Raw genomic sequence first — 17,689 nt, forward strand, 5'->3', positions numbered from 1 at the left:
CTTCCCAGGAGCCCCAGCCTCCTTCCCCAGGCCCGGCCCTCACCCTGCATGATGTCCCGGATCTGCCTGAAGTCCCCGTACCGGCTACCCCGAAAGGCCCGCAGCGCCTCGTGGAAGTAGAACTTGAGCACCCAGCGGTTGACTGCCTCCTCCAGCCGCGCCTCCCCCGCGCCCCGCTCCGCGGAGCCCCCCAGCCTCGGTGCGTGGCGCCCCCGCCGAGCCCGCCCGCCACTGCGGGACGCCCGCCTGCCTGCAGCCCTCCCGCTGCTGTCGCTGCTCCCGCCTCCTCCCGCCATCGCGTCCGATCGCTGCGCGCCCTCCCTGCCGGGTCGCTTCTTCGACTGTGACGCCGCCGGGTCACGCACAACGCCCGGGCCGGAAGCGGAGCCAGCCGTCCCGGCTCCCGCGGCCATGATACGGACGGCGTTCCGAGCCGCCCGCGGGCTTCTGGGAGGGCAAGGACCGGTCGCTCCCAGCTTTCCTCTTGGACCCCGTAGTTCCCGGTGTGCCGGCCGCAATGCCTGCTGGGACTTGAAGTCCATGCTGCGCAGATGGGTAAATCAACGGCGGTAGGAGGTGTCAACTTTGCTCCGAAATTGTGGAACGATATACTAGAGACGCTGGGCTGTGTATAAAATATTGAAAAATAAAATAAATTATTAAACATTTTTAAAATCGTGAAATGTAAAATGCAGAGAGGAAACTTTATTAAACAAGTTTACATTTTAACAAGTAAAGCAAAAGGCCAGTGTTAACCCAGCCGAGGTCAAGAAATAGAATATGGCCGGCACCGCGGGAACCTCTAAGACATATAAGACGTATAATTAGAAAAAAATTGTTTTTCTTTTTCTTAAAAGTTTTCCCTTTTTAAATTTTTGTTTTTTCTTTTTTAAATTCTTTTTTCTAAGACATAGTTTTTAAATTACAAAAATAGCACATTTAGAACACTTAGAAAAAATAATCAAAACGTTAACATTTAAATCAGCCATAATCCCACACGAAAAGGTAAGTTGGCATTTAGGTTTCTAGCATTCCAATGTCTTGTATACCTGTTTGTGTGTGTGTGTGTGTATGTGTGTGTGTGCGTGCGCGCACGCAAAACTGAGATTATACTATGTATGTTTTATATAGCCTTCATTTTGCGTTTTTCCATGTCATTAATTTTTTTTCTACAGTATCTTTAGCAGCTACATAGCATTCCAATATAGGGATGAACCAACGTCTTCTTTATCTAAACCACTACTGTAAGACGTTTAGGTTATTTCAAAGTTTTGCAATTCTAGACAGTCTCAATATTAGAAACATCCTTTTAACTGTATCATTGCAGAAATTCATAATTGTTTCCTTAGGATAATTTCCTTAAAGTAGAATTACTGAGTCGAATACACAGTAGAACACGGATCAGAACATTCACTCATCACTCTTCCCTTTTATTTTGAACATTGTGCAGACTCCTTAAAATGACTTATAAAGCTTGAAGAATTCGCCTATTTGCCAACCTCATTTTGGGCTCACGTTTTGTGTGTTTGTGTATACAACTTCTATCATTTCCTTTTCACCTACTACTCAATTTGCCCAGAGGCTTCATCTTGTCCATTCCAGCCTAACTAAATCCTTCCTGTTCTTCAAGCCTCACTTAGAAGACATTTCACCCTTTCTTGACTTTCTGGATTAGGTTAAATCCCCTTGCTGCTCCCTCCTTAGCACCTCCTACTTCACCCTTCCTGAAATACGTTCTTCACAGTTAGCTCCTTTGGGGGCTGGTACTCTGTCTTCCTTTTTACCCTGCATCCCAGAACCTAGCCCAGGGCCTGTCACATTTCTTGAGGTTGGATGGAATTGAGTAGGCACGTAAGGATTTTGATACATGTTGAAAAACTGTACCACCAGCAAATTATATTTACTGAAATTTAATTTCATGTCCACCAACAAACTACATTTACTCAAATAGGAACATTCTTACAGCTGCCTCCCATTTCTTACATGTTTGTGTCATGATTTTCTAGATACAGAACAGCTGACTACATAATCTTATGACTGCACAGGATAATTTCCCTGAGTTCTTTTGTCCCTTTCTATCCTTGTAGATAGGCCTGGAGAGGTCCCTTTCTCCTTTTCAAGTCTGTTCTTGTCCAACCCCAGTTCCAAATCCACTTCCATCCTCCACCTTACTGGACATGTTCCTGAGCCTTTACTTACTTCTTTGCAGTTCTGTGATGGATTTGCCACACTGACCTTGGAGAGCCTGTTCCCCACTTCTTCATTGTGTGTATCACTATCTTCCACATCTACCATATCTTCCACAGGCAGAAGAGTGGGTGAGTAAGGGGCATTTCCAAAGGACTGGATAGGCCTGCAGTGGTGTAGGAAGGAAGTGGGGATATAGGATGTAAGCCAACTATCGGTATCTCTGATGCTCTTGGAATTCACCACCCAGTATCTGGACTAAATAGAGAAATCCCATTTCTGGTGGGTGGGTGTGCCCCCTCCATGGGAGGCCTAGTAACTGGTCTAGCTTCAAAAGCTGTTCTGCCAACCCCACTGGACTAGAATCAGCAAAGATCAAGTTTGGGGCCACTAAAGGACAACTCAGGAGGGCAAGTGACAGCATCAGTGAGGATGTGAAATGACATGATGGATCCTTGAATGAATTAGACACAGACCTTAATCTGTACAGTATCCTGATCTGACAAAATCTTTGTATGGTGAACATTCCAGAATAGGGGAAGAGGCCTCTCAGTCTGACAGATCTTTGGTGAGTGTGGCTACTTTGTGATCCCAGTCTGCCTGCCTTAACCAGGAGCCAAATTACCTGCCTCAGATCCTGACTGTTCCATTTGCTAGACGTGTAACTTTGAGCAAGTTACTTACTTATGCATCTCTGTGCCCCTGTTTCCTCATGTGTCAAGTACAAATAATAGAGGTACCTCATGGTGATTGTATGAAACTTAAATGAATTACTATTTCCAGTGCCCTTAGTGAAGGGCTTGGCTTGTTGTGAGGACTCAGTAAGTGTGAGCTATTTTTATTAACTCAGCCATTGCCTGCCTGAAAAGTCTTTCCTCCTCTTCTCTATCAAAAATCTTCTCATTTTTCTTTTTTTTTAAGTTAAGGTATAACTCACATAAATTGCATAAATATTAAGTGAAAAGCTTGATGAGTTTTCTCCCCATTTTTCAAAGTCCCACCATTATATGGTTGTCCCAACATCACTCTCTTTCTTATCACAAATACCTAACTCTCATCTAAGGAATCTGATTTGAGGAATTTCAGGGCTTCATGCCCTCTCCATGGGCACCAGCAGGAGGCAGTGTGGTATAGGGGAAAAGCCACAGTCAGCATGTTAAGGACCAAATAGGCTTATCCTGGCCCAACAACTTAACAGGAGTACCTCAGAGATGTTGCAGGTTTGGTTCCAGACCACCGCAATGAAGTGAGTCACACGAATTTTTTGGTTTCCCAGCGCATATAAAAGTTACGTTTACACTATACTGTGATCTATTAAGTGTGCGTAGCGTTATGCCAAAAAAAACCCCACCTTAGTTTAATAATACTTTTTTTAATGCATTCTTTTATTAAATTAATTTGTTAATTTATGGCTGCGTTGGGTGTTCGTTGCTGCGCGTGTGCTTTCTCTAGTTGCGGAGAGCGGGGGCTACTCTTCGTTGCGATGCGCCGGCTTCTCATTGCGGTGGCTTCTCTTGTTGCGGAGCACAGACTCTAGGCACGCAGGCTTCAGTAGTTGTGACATGTGGGCTTAGTAATTGTGGCTCAAGGGCTCTAGAGCACAGGCTCAGTAGCTGTGGCACACGGGCTAAGTTGCTCTGTGGCATGTGGGATCTTCCTGGACCAGGGCTCGAACCTGTGTACCCTGCATTGGCAGGCGGATTCTTAACCACTGCACCACCAGGGAGGTCCCCTTTAATTATACTTCATTGCTAAAAAATGCTGTCCTTCTGAGCCTTCAGTGAATCATAATCTCTTTGCAATAGTAGCATCAAAGATCACCATAACAAATATAATGCTAATAAAAAATTTTGAAATATTGCAAGAATTACCAAAATGTGACACAGAGAAACAAAGTGAGCAAATGCTCTTGGGAAAATGGTGTCTGTAGCCTTGCTCCACACAGGGTTGCCACAAACCTTCAATTTGCCAAAAACACAATATCTGTGACCCACAATAAAACGATGTATACCTGTACTGGCTTGGGTAAGAATTTAACCTCTGGAAGCCTTGTTTTCCCAATCAAGGACGAGAGGCTACCAAATGGACCCTTCAGAGGGTTGTGGTGAAGATGAAATAAGGCCTATAAACAATGCCTGATATATTCCAGTTAAATCAGTAAGGTTCTAACAAATAACTAATACCCAGTGTCAGGGAGGGTGCTGTGAAACAGGCACTTTCAGCCAGTGCTGGTGAGAAGGTAAATCAGTACAACTTTTCTGGAGACCAACTCAGAAAAAAGAAAAAAAAAGCAAGAGCCATAAAAATTCCATTTTTTAGAAACTTATCCTATGGAAAAATCATAAATGAGCACCAAGATTTAAGTACAAGGATTTTTCATCACAGGATTACTTATTATGTACAAAAAATTAGAACTGAAACAATCTGATAATAAAATTAACTAAGTCATTCATAGTAAGGAATTTTATTCGGTACTAAAAATTATGCCCCTCATAAAATAAATAAATAATTATGGACCCAAAGATTATTTCATGCTCAAGATATAATAAGAAGAGAAAAAGATAGAAACATATAATGTGACAACAAATTTATGGAAATAATAATTATATAAAAATTTTTTTGCACATTCACTATTTATCACTTACTATGCTAGGGTGCCTTACATCTGTCATTTCATTTAATTTTCACCAAAATCCTATAAAAGAGGTCTCATTTTACCAGTGTTAAAGATGAATAAACTGAGACTCCAGGAGGTTAAGTGACTTGTCTAAGATACCATAATGAGTATGTTTGAGTCAGATTTTAGATCCAGATATGTTTGCTATTAACCAAGATAGAATGACAAGAGATTTCAAGTTTTTCTTCCTTAGACTTTTCTATGTTTTCCTAATTTTCTCCAATGAGTAGGGGAAAAGATCTCCAATAATGTTATCTTTTATGAAGCCTTAGTATGGTGCCTGACTCATAGAAGAAGCTCAAGAGAGCTCCAGAGTCTAACTTCCTGTCTAGGACAGCATTTTCTGTCAGACGTTACATGAGATTGTCTTGCATGGTGCACCAACATTAAAAATATTAATAATGATGAATTTTTGAAAACATGCACTTGAAATATGTATATAATCAATCAAGCCTGTTACTGTTGGATATTATTGCTCAGGACAAAGCTTGAGTAGGTATTTAGGTTAAAAAAAATGAGTAATATAAAGAAAATGTGATGTGAGTACAGGTGGCCTGTGGAGGTACCAAATATTGTGAAGGTGACATGTGAGTGCTAAAGGTCTGCAAAATACTGTTCTGGCTTCTGTGGGCTGGAGAACAGCAAGAGGGAATGAAGCCCACCGTGGACTGGAGTTCTTCAGGCCTTTTGATTCAGCACAAGGGACGTTTGTGTCAAGCACACACCTAGCTAGTCCCTCCCAACCCCCCCAGGCCAAAGTTCTCTGTGGTCAGCAGTAAGAGTGACAGAAATTCAATAGAGGGGGGCATTGAGGTGGAATTAGAGGCAGTCTAGTTGGGAGGCTAAACGAGGGAATTGTCTTGAAGCCAAGGGCACCAAGCATTGGATGTTAGCTTGGGAAAACACTCTCTGTAACTAAGAATGGAGGAAGGTACTGTTGGAAACAATGGGAAGCTTAAACTGCAAAGCCGAGCTACTCATTGGCTTCACCTCTTCAAATCTGGGTCCCTTATCCATGCAGGTCAGAGACTCAAAAATGGTCTTGTTCTCCATGGGCATTTGCTCTATGTTTATTGAGGTCCTATTTTGTGAGTAGAAGCTCTGTAGGTTCTAGGGATACAACTCTGTAGATAAAACAGTAATCTTGCCTTCAAGGAGTTCAAGGTCTGGATGGGAGCAACCAACATGTAAAAATAATGACACTATATTTTAATTCTGAGCAATGGTTATGTATTATTTCTATAGTCCCACCACCACCCCATGCCCTGCAAATAAATTCTTCTGAAATGGTTTTTCAAGCCAAAGTGATAAGGAATAAATTATGATTGTATGGGGCAGGTTGAAAGAATCTAGGCTGGGAGTCAGACATACCTGGGTTAGAATTCCATCTCCATCGCACTCTAAACTGGAGGTTTTCAAACTGGAATTACATGTATCCTTGGGCATGAAGACTTTTCAAGAGGGATCAGCCTTCATGTGTTCTCATTCTTAAAACTGATCTATCTGAGAACACACCAAGGTCAGAGATCCTGAGTGTTTCCCTGTCCCAATCATCTTTCTCTCACTTTGCAAAAGATAAGGCATTACCATCTAAATTTTACTGTGATGTATGATACTAGCTTAGAATCCGAGTTTAGTTGTAAATAAAGGCACAATTCAAAAGACTAACTAAGGTCCCATTAACTACTCTCTTATTCATTAAGAGATGAATTTTCAGTGGGAATAATTTTATGCTGCTTTGATCAATATTATTAATGTATAACTAATAATCATAATGCTAACTTAAGCCCAAAGAAAATTGTTGATATTTAGAGCCTTGTGGGCATAATATATTTTTTAAGGTTAAGTTGTACATTGTTGCAGAATAATAAGGTGATGAATAAGGAACTCTCAAACATAAAAATATATTACCTCAGAGTAGTATTTGGTGGGAGACATAGATTTCAAGGACAAAAAGAATGATTTAAAATGTATGGGAAAAAAAAACACCTGGAAAGAAAAGGGGAATTTCCTGGCAGTCCAGGGGTTAGGACTCTGCTACAGTGTAGGGGGCACGATATGGTCCCTGGTCCAGGAACTAGGATCCTGCATGCCTCGCGGCAAGGCCAAAACCCCCCCCAAAAAACAGCAAAACAACGACAACAGAAAACCAAATGACTGTTCGATAAGGGCTTGTCCATATCTTTTCATTTATTTATCTGTTTGTTTATTTTTGGCTGCATTGGGTCTTAGTTGCTGCACGCAGGCTTTCTCTAGTTGCATAAGTGGGGGCTACTCTTTGTTGCAGTGTGTGGGCTTCTCATTGCAGTGGCTTCTATGGAGCACGGGCTCTAGGCGCACAGGCTTCAGTAGTTGTGGCACGCGGGCTCAGTAGTTGTGGCTCATGGGCTCTAGAGCGCAGGCTCAGTAGTTGTGGCGCGCAGACTTAGTTGCTCCACGGCATGTGGGATCTTCCGGGACCAGGGCTTGAACCCCCATCCCCTGCATTGGCAGGCAGATTCTTAACCATTGCACCACCAGGGAAGTCCCTGTCCATATCTTTTTTTTTTTTTTTTTTTTTGCGGTACGCGGGCCTCTCACTGTTGTGGCCTCTCCCATTGTGGAGCACAGGCTCCAGACGTGCAGGTTCAGCGGCCACGGCTCAGGGGCCTATCCGCTCCGCGGCATGTGGGATCTTCCTGGACCGGGGCACGAACCTGTGTCCTCTGCGTCGGCAGGCGGACTCTCAACCACTGCGCCACCAGGGAAGCCCCCCTGTCCATATCTTTTTATTTTTAAATGGATGATAGTGGATATCAAGTCACTATGGTATTTATATTTCATTGGATATATTTATGACAGTCCTATAACAATTTTATTTTTAAATGTTAAGACCTGTAATGTGCAGAAATTACATCTTTTGTATCTAGTTAATACATGATGAACCACTCCAGAAAGTTCCGTCATGCCTCTTTCAAGTCAGTCCGCATCCCCAACTGCTCTTTTGGTTTCATACATCTTAGTTTTGTCTGTTCTTGAATTTAATATAAACAGAATCATGTAGAAGGTACTCTGTGTGTCTGACTTCTTTTGCATAACCATGTTTTTGAGATTCATCCCTGTTGTTCCTTTTTATTGCTAAGTAGTGTTTCATTGTATGAAAATACACAATTTATCCATTCTCCATAGATATTTGGGCTGGTTCCACCTTGGGGCACTTACATATACGGCTGCTATGGGCATTCTTTTTTTTTGCGGTATGCGGGCCTCTCACTGTTGTGGCCTCTCCCGTTGCGGAGCATAGGCTCCGGACAAGCAGGCTCAGCGGCCATGGCTCACGGGCCCAGCTGCTCCTCGGCATGTGGGATCTTCCCACACCAGGGCACAAACCCGTGTCCCCTGCATCGGCAGGCGGACTCTCAACCACTGCGCCACCAGGGAAGCCCTATGGGCATTCTTGTAACAATTAAAAAAAAAAAAAAAGTAAATAAGATGAAAAACTTTTAGATGTCAACTTTAAAATGTGCAAGGAGATACATATTCTTAGGCAGTAGTTTCTTTTCTTTTTCTTTTTTTTCTTGTAAAATATAATATACATTCAAAGAATGCGAAGCTGCTTTCCAAAGCAGTTCCATTTAACACTGCTGCCCAAGCCTAATACTGCAGCCGTCTGTTGAGCATATTGTTATATTTGTTGCAAATCTTTTCTCTCACTCTATGGTTTATCTGTTATACTCTTTTTTTTTTTTTTTTGGCTGTGTTGGGTCTAAGTTGCTGTATGCGGGCTTTTCACTAGTTGCGGCGCGCGGGGGCTACTCTTCGTTGCGGTGCGCAGGCTTCTCATTGCGGTGGCTTCTCTTGTTGTGGAGCACGGGCTCTAGGCGCGAGGGCTTCAGTAGTTGTGGCACGTGGTCTCAGTAGTTGTGGCTCGCGAGCCCTAGAGCGCAGGCTAAGTAGTTGTTCCGCACGGGCTTAGTTGCTCCGCGGCATGTGGGATCTTCCTGGACCAGGGCTTGAACCCGTGTCCCCCGCGTTGGCAGGCGGATTCTTAACCACTGTGCCACCAGGGAAGCCCTGTTATACTCTTTATGTAGTATACTTAAGAACCACTGTGTAATTTTAGTGTAATTGAATTTATCATTCTTTTCCTATATCATGAGCGCTGTCAGTGGTTTGTTGAAGAAATTCTTTCCTTCATAAGTCATGAATAGACTATTTTCTAAAAAGCTGTAGATTTTTGCCTTTCACCTTTAAGTCTTTATCCACCTGGATTTGATATTTGTGTATGGCGTGAAGTAAGGTCCAATTTCATTTTTTTTCCCCAATAGGTATACAGGGATCCCAGCACCATTTTTTTTTTTTTTTACATCTCTATTGGAGTATAATTGCTTTACAATGGTGTGTTAGTTTCTGCTTTATAACAAAGTGAATCAGTTGTACATATACATATGTTCCCATATCTCTTCCCTCTTGCGTCTCCCTCCCTCCCACCCTCCCTATCCCACCCCTCCAGGCGGTCACAAAGCACCGAGCTGATCTCCCTGTGCTGTGCGGCTGCTTCCCACTAGCTATCTACCTTACGTTTGGTAGTGTATATATATCCATGCCTCTCTCGCGCTTTGTCACAGCTCACCCTTCCCCCTCCCCATATCCTCAAGTCCATTCTGTAGTAGGTCTGTGTCTTTATTCCTGTCTTACCCCTAGGTTCTTCATGACATATTTTTTTCTTAAATTCCATATATATGTGTTAGCATACAGTGTTTTTCTTTCTCTTTCTGACTTCACTCTGTATGACAGACTCTAGGTCTATCCACCTCATTACAGATAGCTCAATTTCGTTTCTTTTTATGGCTGAGTAATATTCCATTGTATATATGTGCCACATCTTCTTTATCCATTCATCCGATGATGGACACTTAGGTTGATTCCATGTCCTGGCTATTGTAAATAGAGCTGCAATGAATATTTTGGTACACGACTCTTTTTGAATTTTTTTTTTTTTCTCAGGGTATATGCCCAGTAGTGGGATTCCAGCACCATTTTTTAAAAAGATCTTTTCCTACTCTCTATGGTGCCTCCTTTGTTATAAATTACATGGCCATAGAAGTGTGTCTGTTTCTAGGGATACACCATTTTTCAAAATCATTTGATGGCATGTGCAAGCAGAAAAATTATGAAGACCACTCTGTTAAACAAATTGTGTGGCCTTTGTCTAGTCATTTAACTTCCCTGAGTTCCCTGCACTATTGGGAGAATATAATGGGGTCGCCCAGTGAAACAGCTAGAAGTTTTGACATAATAAGCCTCAGGTAGCAGTAGTAGAAGATTTGGGGTTTTTTTCCTTTTTTCTTTCTGTTGTTATATTTTAAGTGCTATGGAGTACATGGAAACCACACCTGCTTGTGTCAGGAACTGCCAGAGGATGTGACATTTGGGTGGGTCGCGAATTACGGTGGAATCTGTCATCCTTTTTCATGACCGCAATCTGTTGGCTGTCCATGGCGCATTTCCCATGTGTGTTTCATCTGCATTATATTTTATCTGGCTTAGAAGGTCCCAGAGGGAAAGCACTGTGCCCTGCCCCATGTGTTGCTTGTGGGGACCCCCAGTAGCAGTTGCCTAAGAAGACCTAGAATTGGGCTGGCTCCATGTCTGTTAGAGACAGACATGTCACCCAGGGCAGGGCTGGGCCTTTTAAAAATTCCTGCCACTGTAGTGCTGCAGGATTCCTGAGTTTCACCCACACACTGCTCCCTCCCCAAACCCCAGCCAACGGCCAGCACACATACTGCCAAGGAACTCACCCACTCACCCCCAGCGCTACCACCCACCGGAGTGGTGAAATCCATACCACATCCCCTGTACAGTCTTACCTCTGGGAGAGAGAGCATAGGGTCTTGCACACAGTAGACACTCGATAAGCATCAGTTGAATAACAAATGAGTAACCATATTAAGATTAGGATAGAGGAGCACATTTCCATCTGCTGCAGTGTAGCAAGAAGTGGGTAGGTAATGTGCTGTCCCCAGTCCTGAGTGTGCATTGGAATCACGGTGGGGAGGGAAGGGCTGTTAAATATACAGATTCCCTCCCCCCCAGCTAATGAATTAGAACAGAGAGGGAATGTGCAGAAAGGAGTTATTTTAAATTAAATTCTCTGGGAGATTCTGGTTTTGATGCCCAGTCAGGGATGGGAATGATAGGATTATTAAACCTCTGGACCCATTCTTCATTAAAAGTACCAATTTGACCATCTATCAAAATTTTAAATTTGCATGCCTTTGAACCTACATTTCTTCCTAGATTTTATCCTATGCCCCAAAATATAGACACAAAGTTATTTGGGGCAGCATTTTTTTTTTTTTTGGTCGCGCCAGGTCTTAGTTGCGGCAGATGGGCTCCTTATTCGCAGCACTTATGCTCCTTAGTTGCAGCCAGCGGGCTCCTTACTTGTGGCTTGCTGGCTCGGGGCAGCATTTTTTTTTTTTTTTTTGGCTGTATGCGGGCCTCTCACTGTTGTGGTCTCTCCTGTTGTGGAGCACAGGCTCCGGACGCGCAGGCTCAGTGGCCATGGCTCAGGGGCCTATCCACTCCGCGGCATGTGGGATCTTCCCGGACCGGGGCACGAACCCGTGTCCCCTGCATCGGCAGGCAGACTCTCAACCACTGCGTCACCAGGGAAGCCCTCGGGGCAGCATTTTTGAAACAGAAAAATACTTGAAACTAGGAGAATGTCCATTCATTCATTAAACAAATTTTATTGAGCATTATTCTCATTACAACAGACAACAGTGACAACAAGAAAAATAATAAAGTCCTTACTTTTATAGAGACTGACATTTTATTCCATCAAAGGAGGACTGAATGAATAATTTATGATACACCCAAGCAATGAAATATAATTCTTCCATTGAAAGAAACAAGGTTGGTCAATATATACTGCTTTGAGAAGATGTTCAAGATATATGTCTTTTTTTTTTTAAATGAGCGGACTTCCCTGGTGGCTCAGTGGTTAAGAATCCGCCTGCCAATGCTGGGGACATGGGTTTGAGCCCAGGTCCGGGAAGATCCCACATGTCGCAGAGCAACTAAGCCGGTGTGCCACAACTACTGAGCCTGTGCTCTAGAGCCCATGAGCCACAACTACTGAGCCCACATGCCACAACTACTGAAGCCTGCACGCCTAGAGCCTGTGCCCAGCCACAAGAGAAGACATTGTAATGAGAAGCCTGCACACCGCAACAAAGAGAAAGCCCACACGCAGCAACAAAGACCCAACGCAACAATAAATAAATAAATAAAAATAAATAAAATGAGGTATAATTGAAATAACGTTAGATTAGTTTGAATGTATTACCTATTGAAAATCAGTAAAATAAATTAAGGAAAAAAAGAGAAAAGCATGTTACAAAACAGTGCATATAGTATTGTCCTATTTGTGTATAAAATATATATACTTATGCATAGGTATATACAAATACACATAAGTAGAAAAAATATGGAAGAATATTCCCCCAAAATTGTTAATGACAGTTATCACTGGGAAATACGATTGAAAGGAGGCAGAGTTCATATTTCTCTTTATACCCTTTCATGCTTTTTAAACTTTTTAACCTAAGGAAATATTACTTTTCTAATTTTTTTGACTCAAAGGAAGTCCACATAACCTGGAGATTTTAAATTTCCAGCAGGGGGCAGCAGTGATTCTCAAATATTTCTGATGCCAGCGCAAAACAGCATCAGTGTCCACGGATTTGTAATTCCAGGCTCAAACACTATACTTGCATCACCAGATTATAAAGGAAAACAAAAAGCGATACCACAGAAAACTTAAAATGCTGTAGAAATTGTTGTGACAAAGCAATTCCTATATGGCTCTTTCTTCTTTAACATCTGTACATGCGTCTACACTGCCTTTTCCCTCTCTGCAGCTCACAGTTTTCTCATCTGGTTTTAACAGATTTTAACTGTCTGTTAAAATCGGACAGTTTGACGAGCTAATTTAAAAGATCTCTTTCCAGCTCTAAAGTTCTATGACTTTAAGAATCTAAATCAGCATCAGGAAGAAACAAGCCCCAGTACCCTCTGAAATTAACTGGCTTGTCAAAGAATCTGCTTTACAGCCCTTAGCTGATCAGGATGAATTATTACCGGTTTATCTGTAGTGTAGATCAAAGAATACTTTTTTGGGGGGGAGGGGAGGATGTTGGTATTTATTCACTCCACTGATGGAGAAAAAGGAGAACTCTCCCACTCTATAAATGTTTAGCATGTGTGTAAAGGTCGAAGGTCTGGTGTTTAGAAATTACACACAGGCTTACGAAAGAATCTTCACTGGGTTGGCCAAATTAAACAGCAGGCAGTTGTAGAGAAATAAACACAAGTTAACATTTAACCACTAGTCCCTGTTCTTGCTGCTGAATCTTTCTCAATAGGAGGGGCCTGAGAGGGTCAGCAGGCCTGCTAACAAGACACTGAACTCTTCTGGGAAACAACGCATCTACCACTTTTGTAAAATACATATTTAATATATATATTTAAGCATCTGAATCATAAACTTTCTCAGCTATTTTTCATGCCCCAACAGCAGTGCTTTTTTTAATGGATAACCCTTAATAAATTGTAACATTTATTTAATTTTTCTTTTAACATTTGCCTAAGATGACACCCCTAAGAAGTGGCTGAGGCAGGATTCAAACCTGTGACTATTGGGTTCCAAGACCCTCACACTTGACCATGGTCCTATATCAATGAAAGGATCCACTTCGTCTACTTGCTAGCTGGAAACTGAATATCTGCAAGAATTGTTGGGTTTAAGTATACAAGGTGAATGATTATTGTGTCACAAAGCTCTGTCTAGCTCACGTATATTAAGCACTTACTATGTGCTTGCTAGTCTCCATCAGGTGCTGGGGGTAAGGGTGTCAGAAGATGAATTAGACTTGATCATTGCACTTTAAGAAACTTCTAGTTTTTGGAGCTGACAAGTATACAAACATAACATGTGAAAAATAATAGGAAAACACAAATAAGGAAGAAGAAATCAAGGCAGCAAAGCAGGATGGTTAAATCAGTGGGCTGTGGAGTCCAGTTCTTAGCTGTGGGACCTCTAAGCCTCATTTTTCTCATCTGTAATATGGGGATAGCCTTTAGTCTAGGTAATTGCTCTGAAGGTTAAATGATGTAATGTATTATTATTTTTTTAACTGAAAAAGAATTTATTTATTTATAATGTATTATTAAATTGCTTAACATTGAACCTGGCAGATGGAAAGACTTGTTAAAATATATTGTTTGATAAAGCTTAAGCAAAATAAGAATCATGCATGCCACCATGTTTCTGGGGTGTTGATGCCCCTTTCTCAAATTCTTCTGAATTTCCCAGCTCCAGGAGTCCCATTTCCTTGAGATTTATTGTTTTCCCTGGCTTAGGTACCTTTTGATCCTACTAGGATGTCTCCAGGAAGGAATGATGTGGCAAAGGGGCCCCAGCCCCCATACACCAAAAACTTGAGCTACATCACAGGGGAGGAGAGCTGAGACTGGGAACAGCCCTCAGGACAGGCAAATCGGGAGAATCATCCCCGAGTGGTTGTTATAAGACGTCTAGGACCCACTCCCGAGATTTTCATTCTGTTCCAAATTGATTTTTGATACATACTTTACTAATATTTGAATATAATTGTAATCATAGGAAGGGTTTCACATGATTTTATCCTGCAGTCAGTTCCCTTCCCAGCCCATTTATTTACTGTTTTCTCCCAAACACTGACTCACCTCCTTCATCCTGAGTCAAGGACACTGCTTTGATATGCTACAGTGGCTGCCCCTTTCAGCCTTGGCATGAGTCTTGGCATGAGGACAGATGAGTTCTTTCATCTGAAACCCTCTGCCTCTTGACAGCCATGCATATGCTAACACCTCTCCTCTCAAACCCACTAAAAAACTCACCTCCTTCTGGAAGCCTTTCCTGCTGAGTTCTTTACTTTTGCAGTCCTGTTCCGTGCCACAGGTGCAACTGGGGTTGTTGGGATGTAGCCAGGCAAGTGTTCTTGTGCCTTTGTTGTGTGTGTAAGTTCTGGTTCTTTCCACCAGAGGCAGCATGGATTTGTGGAGAGGGCAGGGCCTCCAGAATCTGGCATGAATTTGTACAGCAGCGCCACTCGTGAGTTCTCAGATTCATTCTGGCTGTCCTTTGTCACCTTGGGACTGCTGCTTTATTCTCCTGTGAAGTCGTCTTCCATCCTGACTTCTCCAGGCAGCTGTCCCCTCCCTGCTCCACTTTCCTTCTCTCCCAGAGTGGACAGAGGGCCCTCTTCTAACTTCCCCAAGCACAATTAAGACCATACGTATGCCCCACCATTTCCTGTAGTGTCCTCTGTCAAGGAGGGTTGATTTATAGGCCCTTCTTCCCTGAATTCTTGTAAGAAAGAAATGCGATCGGGCATGTTCACGGGACTTGGCATGCAACAGGTCATGGCAGATACTTTAGACTGACTGGTTTGCTCCAAATCCATTCCAGCCCCGTCCTAGCTCACTTCCTGAACTGCAGAGGCTGGAGAGATAAACATGACAACATTTCTCAAACTCCCTTGCGGCTCTGGTTCTGTTTATGACTTAGATTCCATTTGTGTGAGACTTTAGAGCTATGAGCTACGTGGAGGGACAGGCAGGTGTGAAGCATCCGTTTTGCTGAGGCCGATCATGGCAAAGGCAATGTGATCCTAGAAACATCAGCTGTGGTGGCAGCTTAGCAGTTCTGAAGCTTCTGGATGATGACAGAGGCTGTGGCTTGTTTGTCAATGAGTTCTGCAGTATAATTTTAGGAGTCATTCCTGGATGTTTAGCCTAGAGTCTATTTCTTAACTTTCTTACTGATTCTGTGAGCTAGCCATACCCTTTAATAAATCCCTTTGTGCTTAAATTAGCAAGAGTGGAACCTGTTGTCTGCGACCAAGAAAACTGACCGTTATGTAGGTGCTCAATAAATGTTAGCTGTTACTATTATTTAAATACTGTGTTGAAGTCTTGGTAAATTACATTTCAGGGAGGAAATTTTTTTTATTTTATTTTTTAATAAATTTATTTATTTTATCTATTTATATTTGGCTGTGTTGGGTCTTCGCTACTGCGCGCCAGCTTTCTCTAGCTGTGGCGAGCGGCGGCTACTCTTTGTTGCGGTGCGCGGGATTCTCATTGTGGTGGCTTCTCATTGTGGAGCACGGGCTCTAGGCACGCAGGCTTCAGTAGTTGCAGCACACAGGCTCAGTAGTTGGGGCTCACGGGCTCTAGAGCACAAGCTCAGTAGTTGTGGCGCACGGGCTTAGTTGCTCCGCGGCATGTGGGATCTTCCTGGACCAGGGATCAAACCTGTGTCCCCTGCATTGACAGGCAGATTCTCAACCACTGCGCTGCCAGGGAAGCCCCAGGAAGGAAATTTTAAACTAGCAACTGTATAAGACCGTGTAAAATGATTTCTACAGTAGCACTGTCCCAAAGAGCTTTCTTTGATGATGGAAATGTTCTATGTTTGCACCCAATATGGTAGCCACTGGTTATATGTGGTTATTGAGCCCTTGAAGTGTGGCTACTATGACTGAGGAACTGAATTTTTAATTTGATTTAATTTTAATTCACTTATATTAAAAAATAAATAACACATGAAGTTGTTAGCTACTGTGTTGGACAGCATAGTCCTCGAGTGTCTCAGCCTTACCTTCCAGAAGGGTCTTGACAGCCTTCTCTGTCTCTAGCCAAGAAACTTCTTCATCAGTTCTTCCTCAATCCCCACTCTCAGGCCACATCTTGATAATCTACAGAGGTTCAACATGCCCGCAACAATGACAACTTTGACACAAGTTTAGGGTCTCATTGTCCCCAAACTCCATTCCAGGATTGCAAATTGGCTTTTTATTTGCAAAACCCAAATGTTTATGGAAGTGCTTTTGCTGAAATGCAATCTGTCTTGAAAGGCAAATCTCAGCTTTCACTTAGAGAAAGAAAACCATTTATTGTATTAAAAATACATATACAGGGCTTCCCTGGTGGCGCAGTGGTTGAGAGTCCGCCTGCCGATGCAGGGGACATGGGTTCATGCCCCGGTCCGGGAAGATCCCACATGCCGCGGAGCGGCTGGGCCCGTGAGCCATGGCCTCTGAGCCTGCGCATCCAGAGCCTGTGCTGCGCAATGGGAGAGGCCACAACGGTGAGAGGCCCGCGTACCAAAAAAAAAAAAAAAAATTCATATACATATTTCCCATAACATCTAGGTATTGAGTTCCAAAAATATTGGGGTCCTGTGTCAGTTAGACAAGTGGTTCTCATATTTTGCTGTGTATTAGAATCACTATAAGAAAGAAACTACTTGCCAGCCACACTCCAGACCAATTAAATTAGGGTTGTAAGAAATGATTAAAGACAACCAAAACTTTATCTGCAACACTCTAATTTTTTTCAAAAAAAAAGAATGTATTCCTATATCAACTAGTAATTAAAAGTTAATAATAATATAAGAAAAATAATGGTAGGATTTTAAAAGGGGTAATTTATTGTGAGATAAGATAAATAATTATAGACCTGTTATTCAAAGCCAAACTTTTTTTTTCCATTTTGGTTGACTAGAGGCCACAAGGAGACAGTAATCATAGAGCCATCATCCAACAACTCCGGGAAGCTTCTGGAACACAAACATTCACAAAGAGTACAGATTTCAATCAGGCTTCTCTTCCATATAGCGACTTTCACATGTTATATGAATAAACCCAAACGATAAACCATAAGTGTTTTATAGACCTTCCTTCCCATACAACCCAAGGGAAGCTGAGAAAAAAGATAAGAGGTGTCCAA

The 17,689-nt window shown here is 42.5% G+C and overlaps 2 protein-coding genes across 6 annotated transcripts in view; one reads left to right on the forward strand and one right to left on the reverse strand.

Annotated features, from left to right (window-relative positions):
• The window catches only part of TERF2 (telomeric repeat binding factor 2), a 37,620-nt gene extending 22,724 nt beyond the window's left edge, over window positions 1-14,896 (reverse strand). For 2 of the 5 annotated variants that reach the window (XM_059999645.1, XM_059999641.1), the window contains exons 1-3: window positions 14,795-14,896; window positions 2,200-2,353; window positions 44-625 (exon numbers count right to left, since the gene is read on the reverse strand). In XM_059999645.1, the coding sequence (XP_059855628.1) occupies window positions 44-542 (499 nt within the window). In that variant the 5' untranslated portion in view covers window positions 543-625; window positions 2,200-2,353; window positions 14,795-14,896. Of the gene's footprint in view, window positions 1-43; window positions 977-2,199; window positions 2,354-14,794 lie in introns of those variants that run through there. The other 3 variants (XM_059999642.1, XM_059999644.1, XM_059999643.1) reach the window with 3 other exon arrangements.
• The window catches only part of NIP7 (nucleolar pre-rRNA processing protein NIP7), an 82,645-nt gene that overhangs the window by 33,889 nt on the left and 31,067 nt on the right, over window positions 1-17,689 (forward strand). The gene's annotated exons all lie outside the window — the stretch shown is intronic.

Source organism: Delphinus delphis, chromosome 20, assembly GCF_949987515.2.
Source record: "Delphinus delphis chromosome 20, mDelDel1.2, whole genome shotgun sequence".
Lineage (NCBI taxonomy): Eukaryota > Metazoa > Chordata > Mammalia > Artiodactyla > Delphinidae > Delphinus > Delphinus delphis.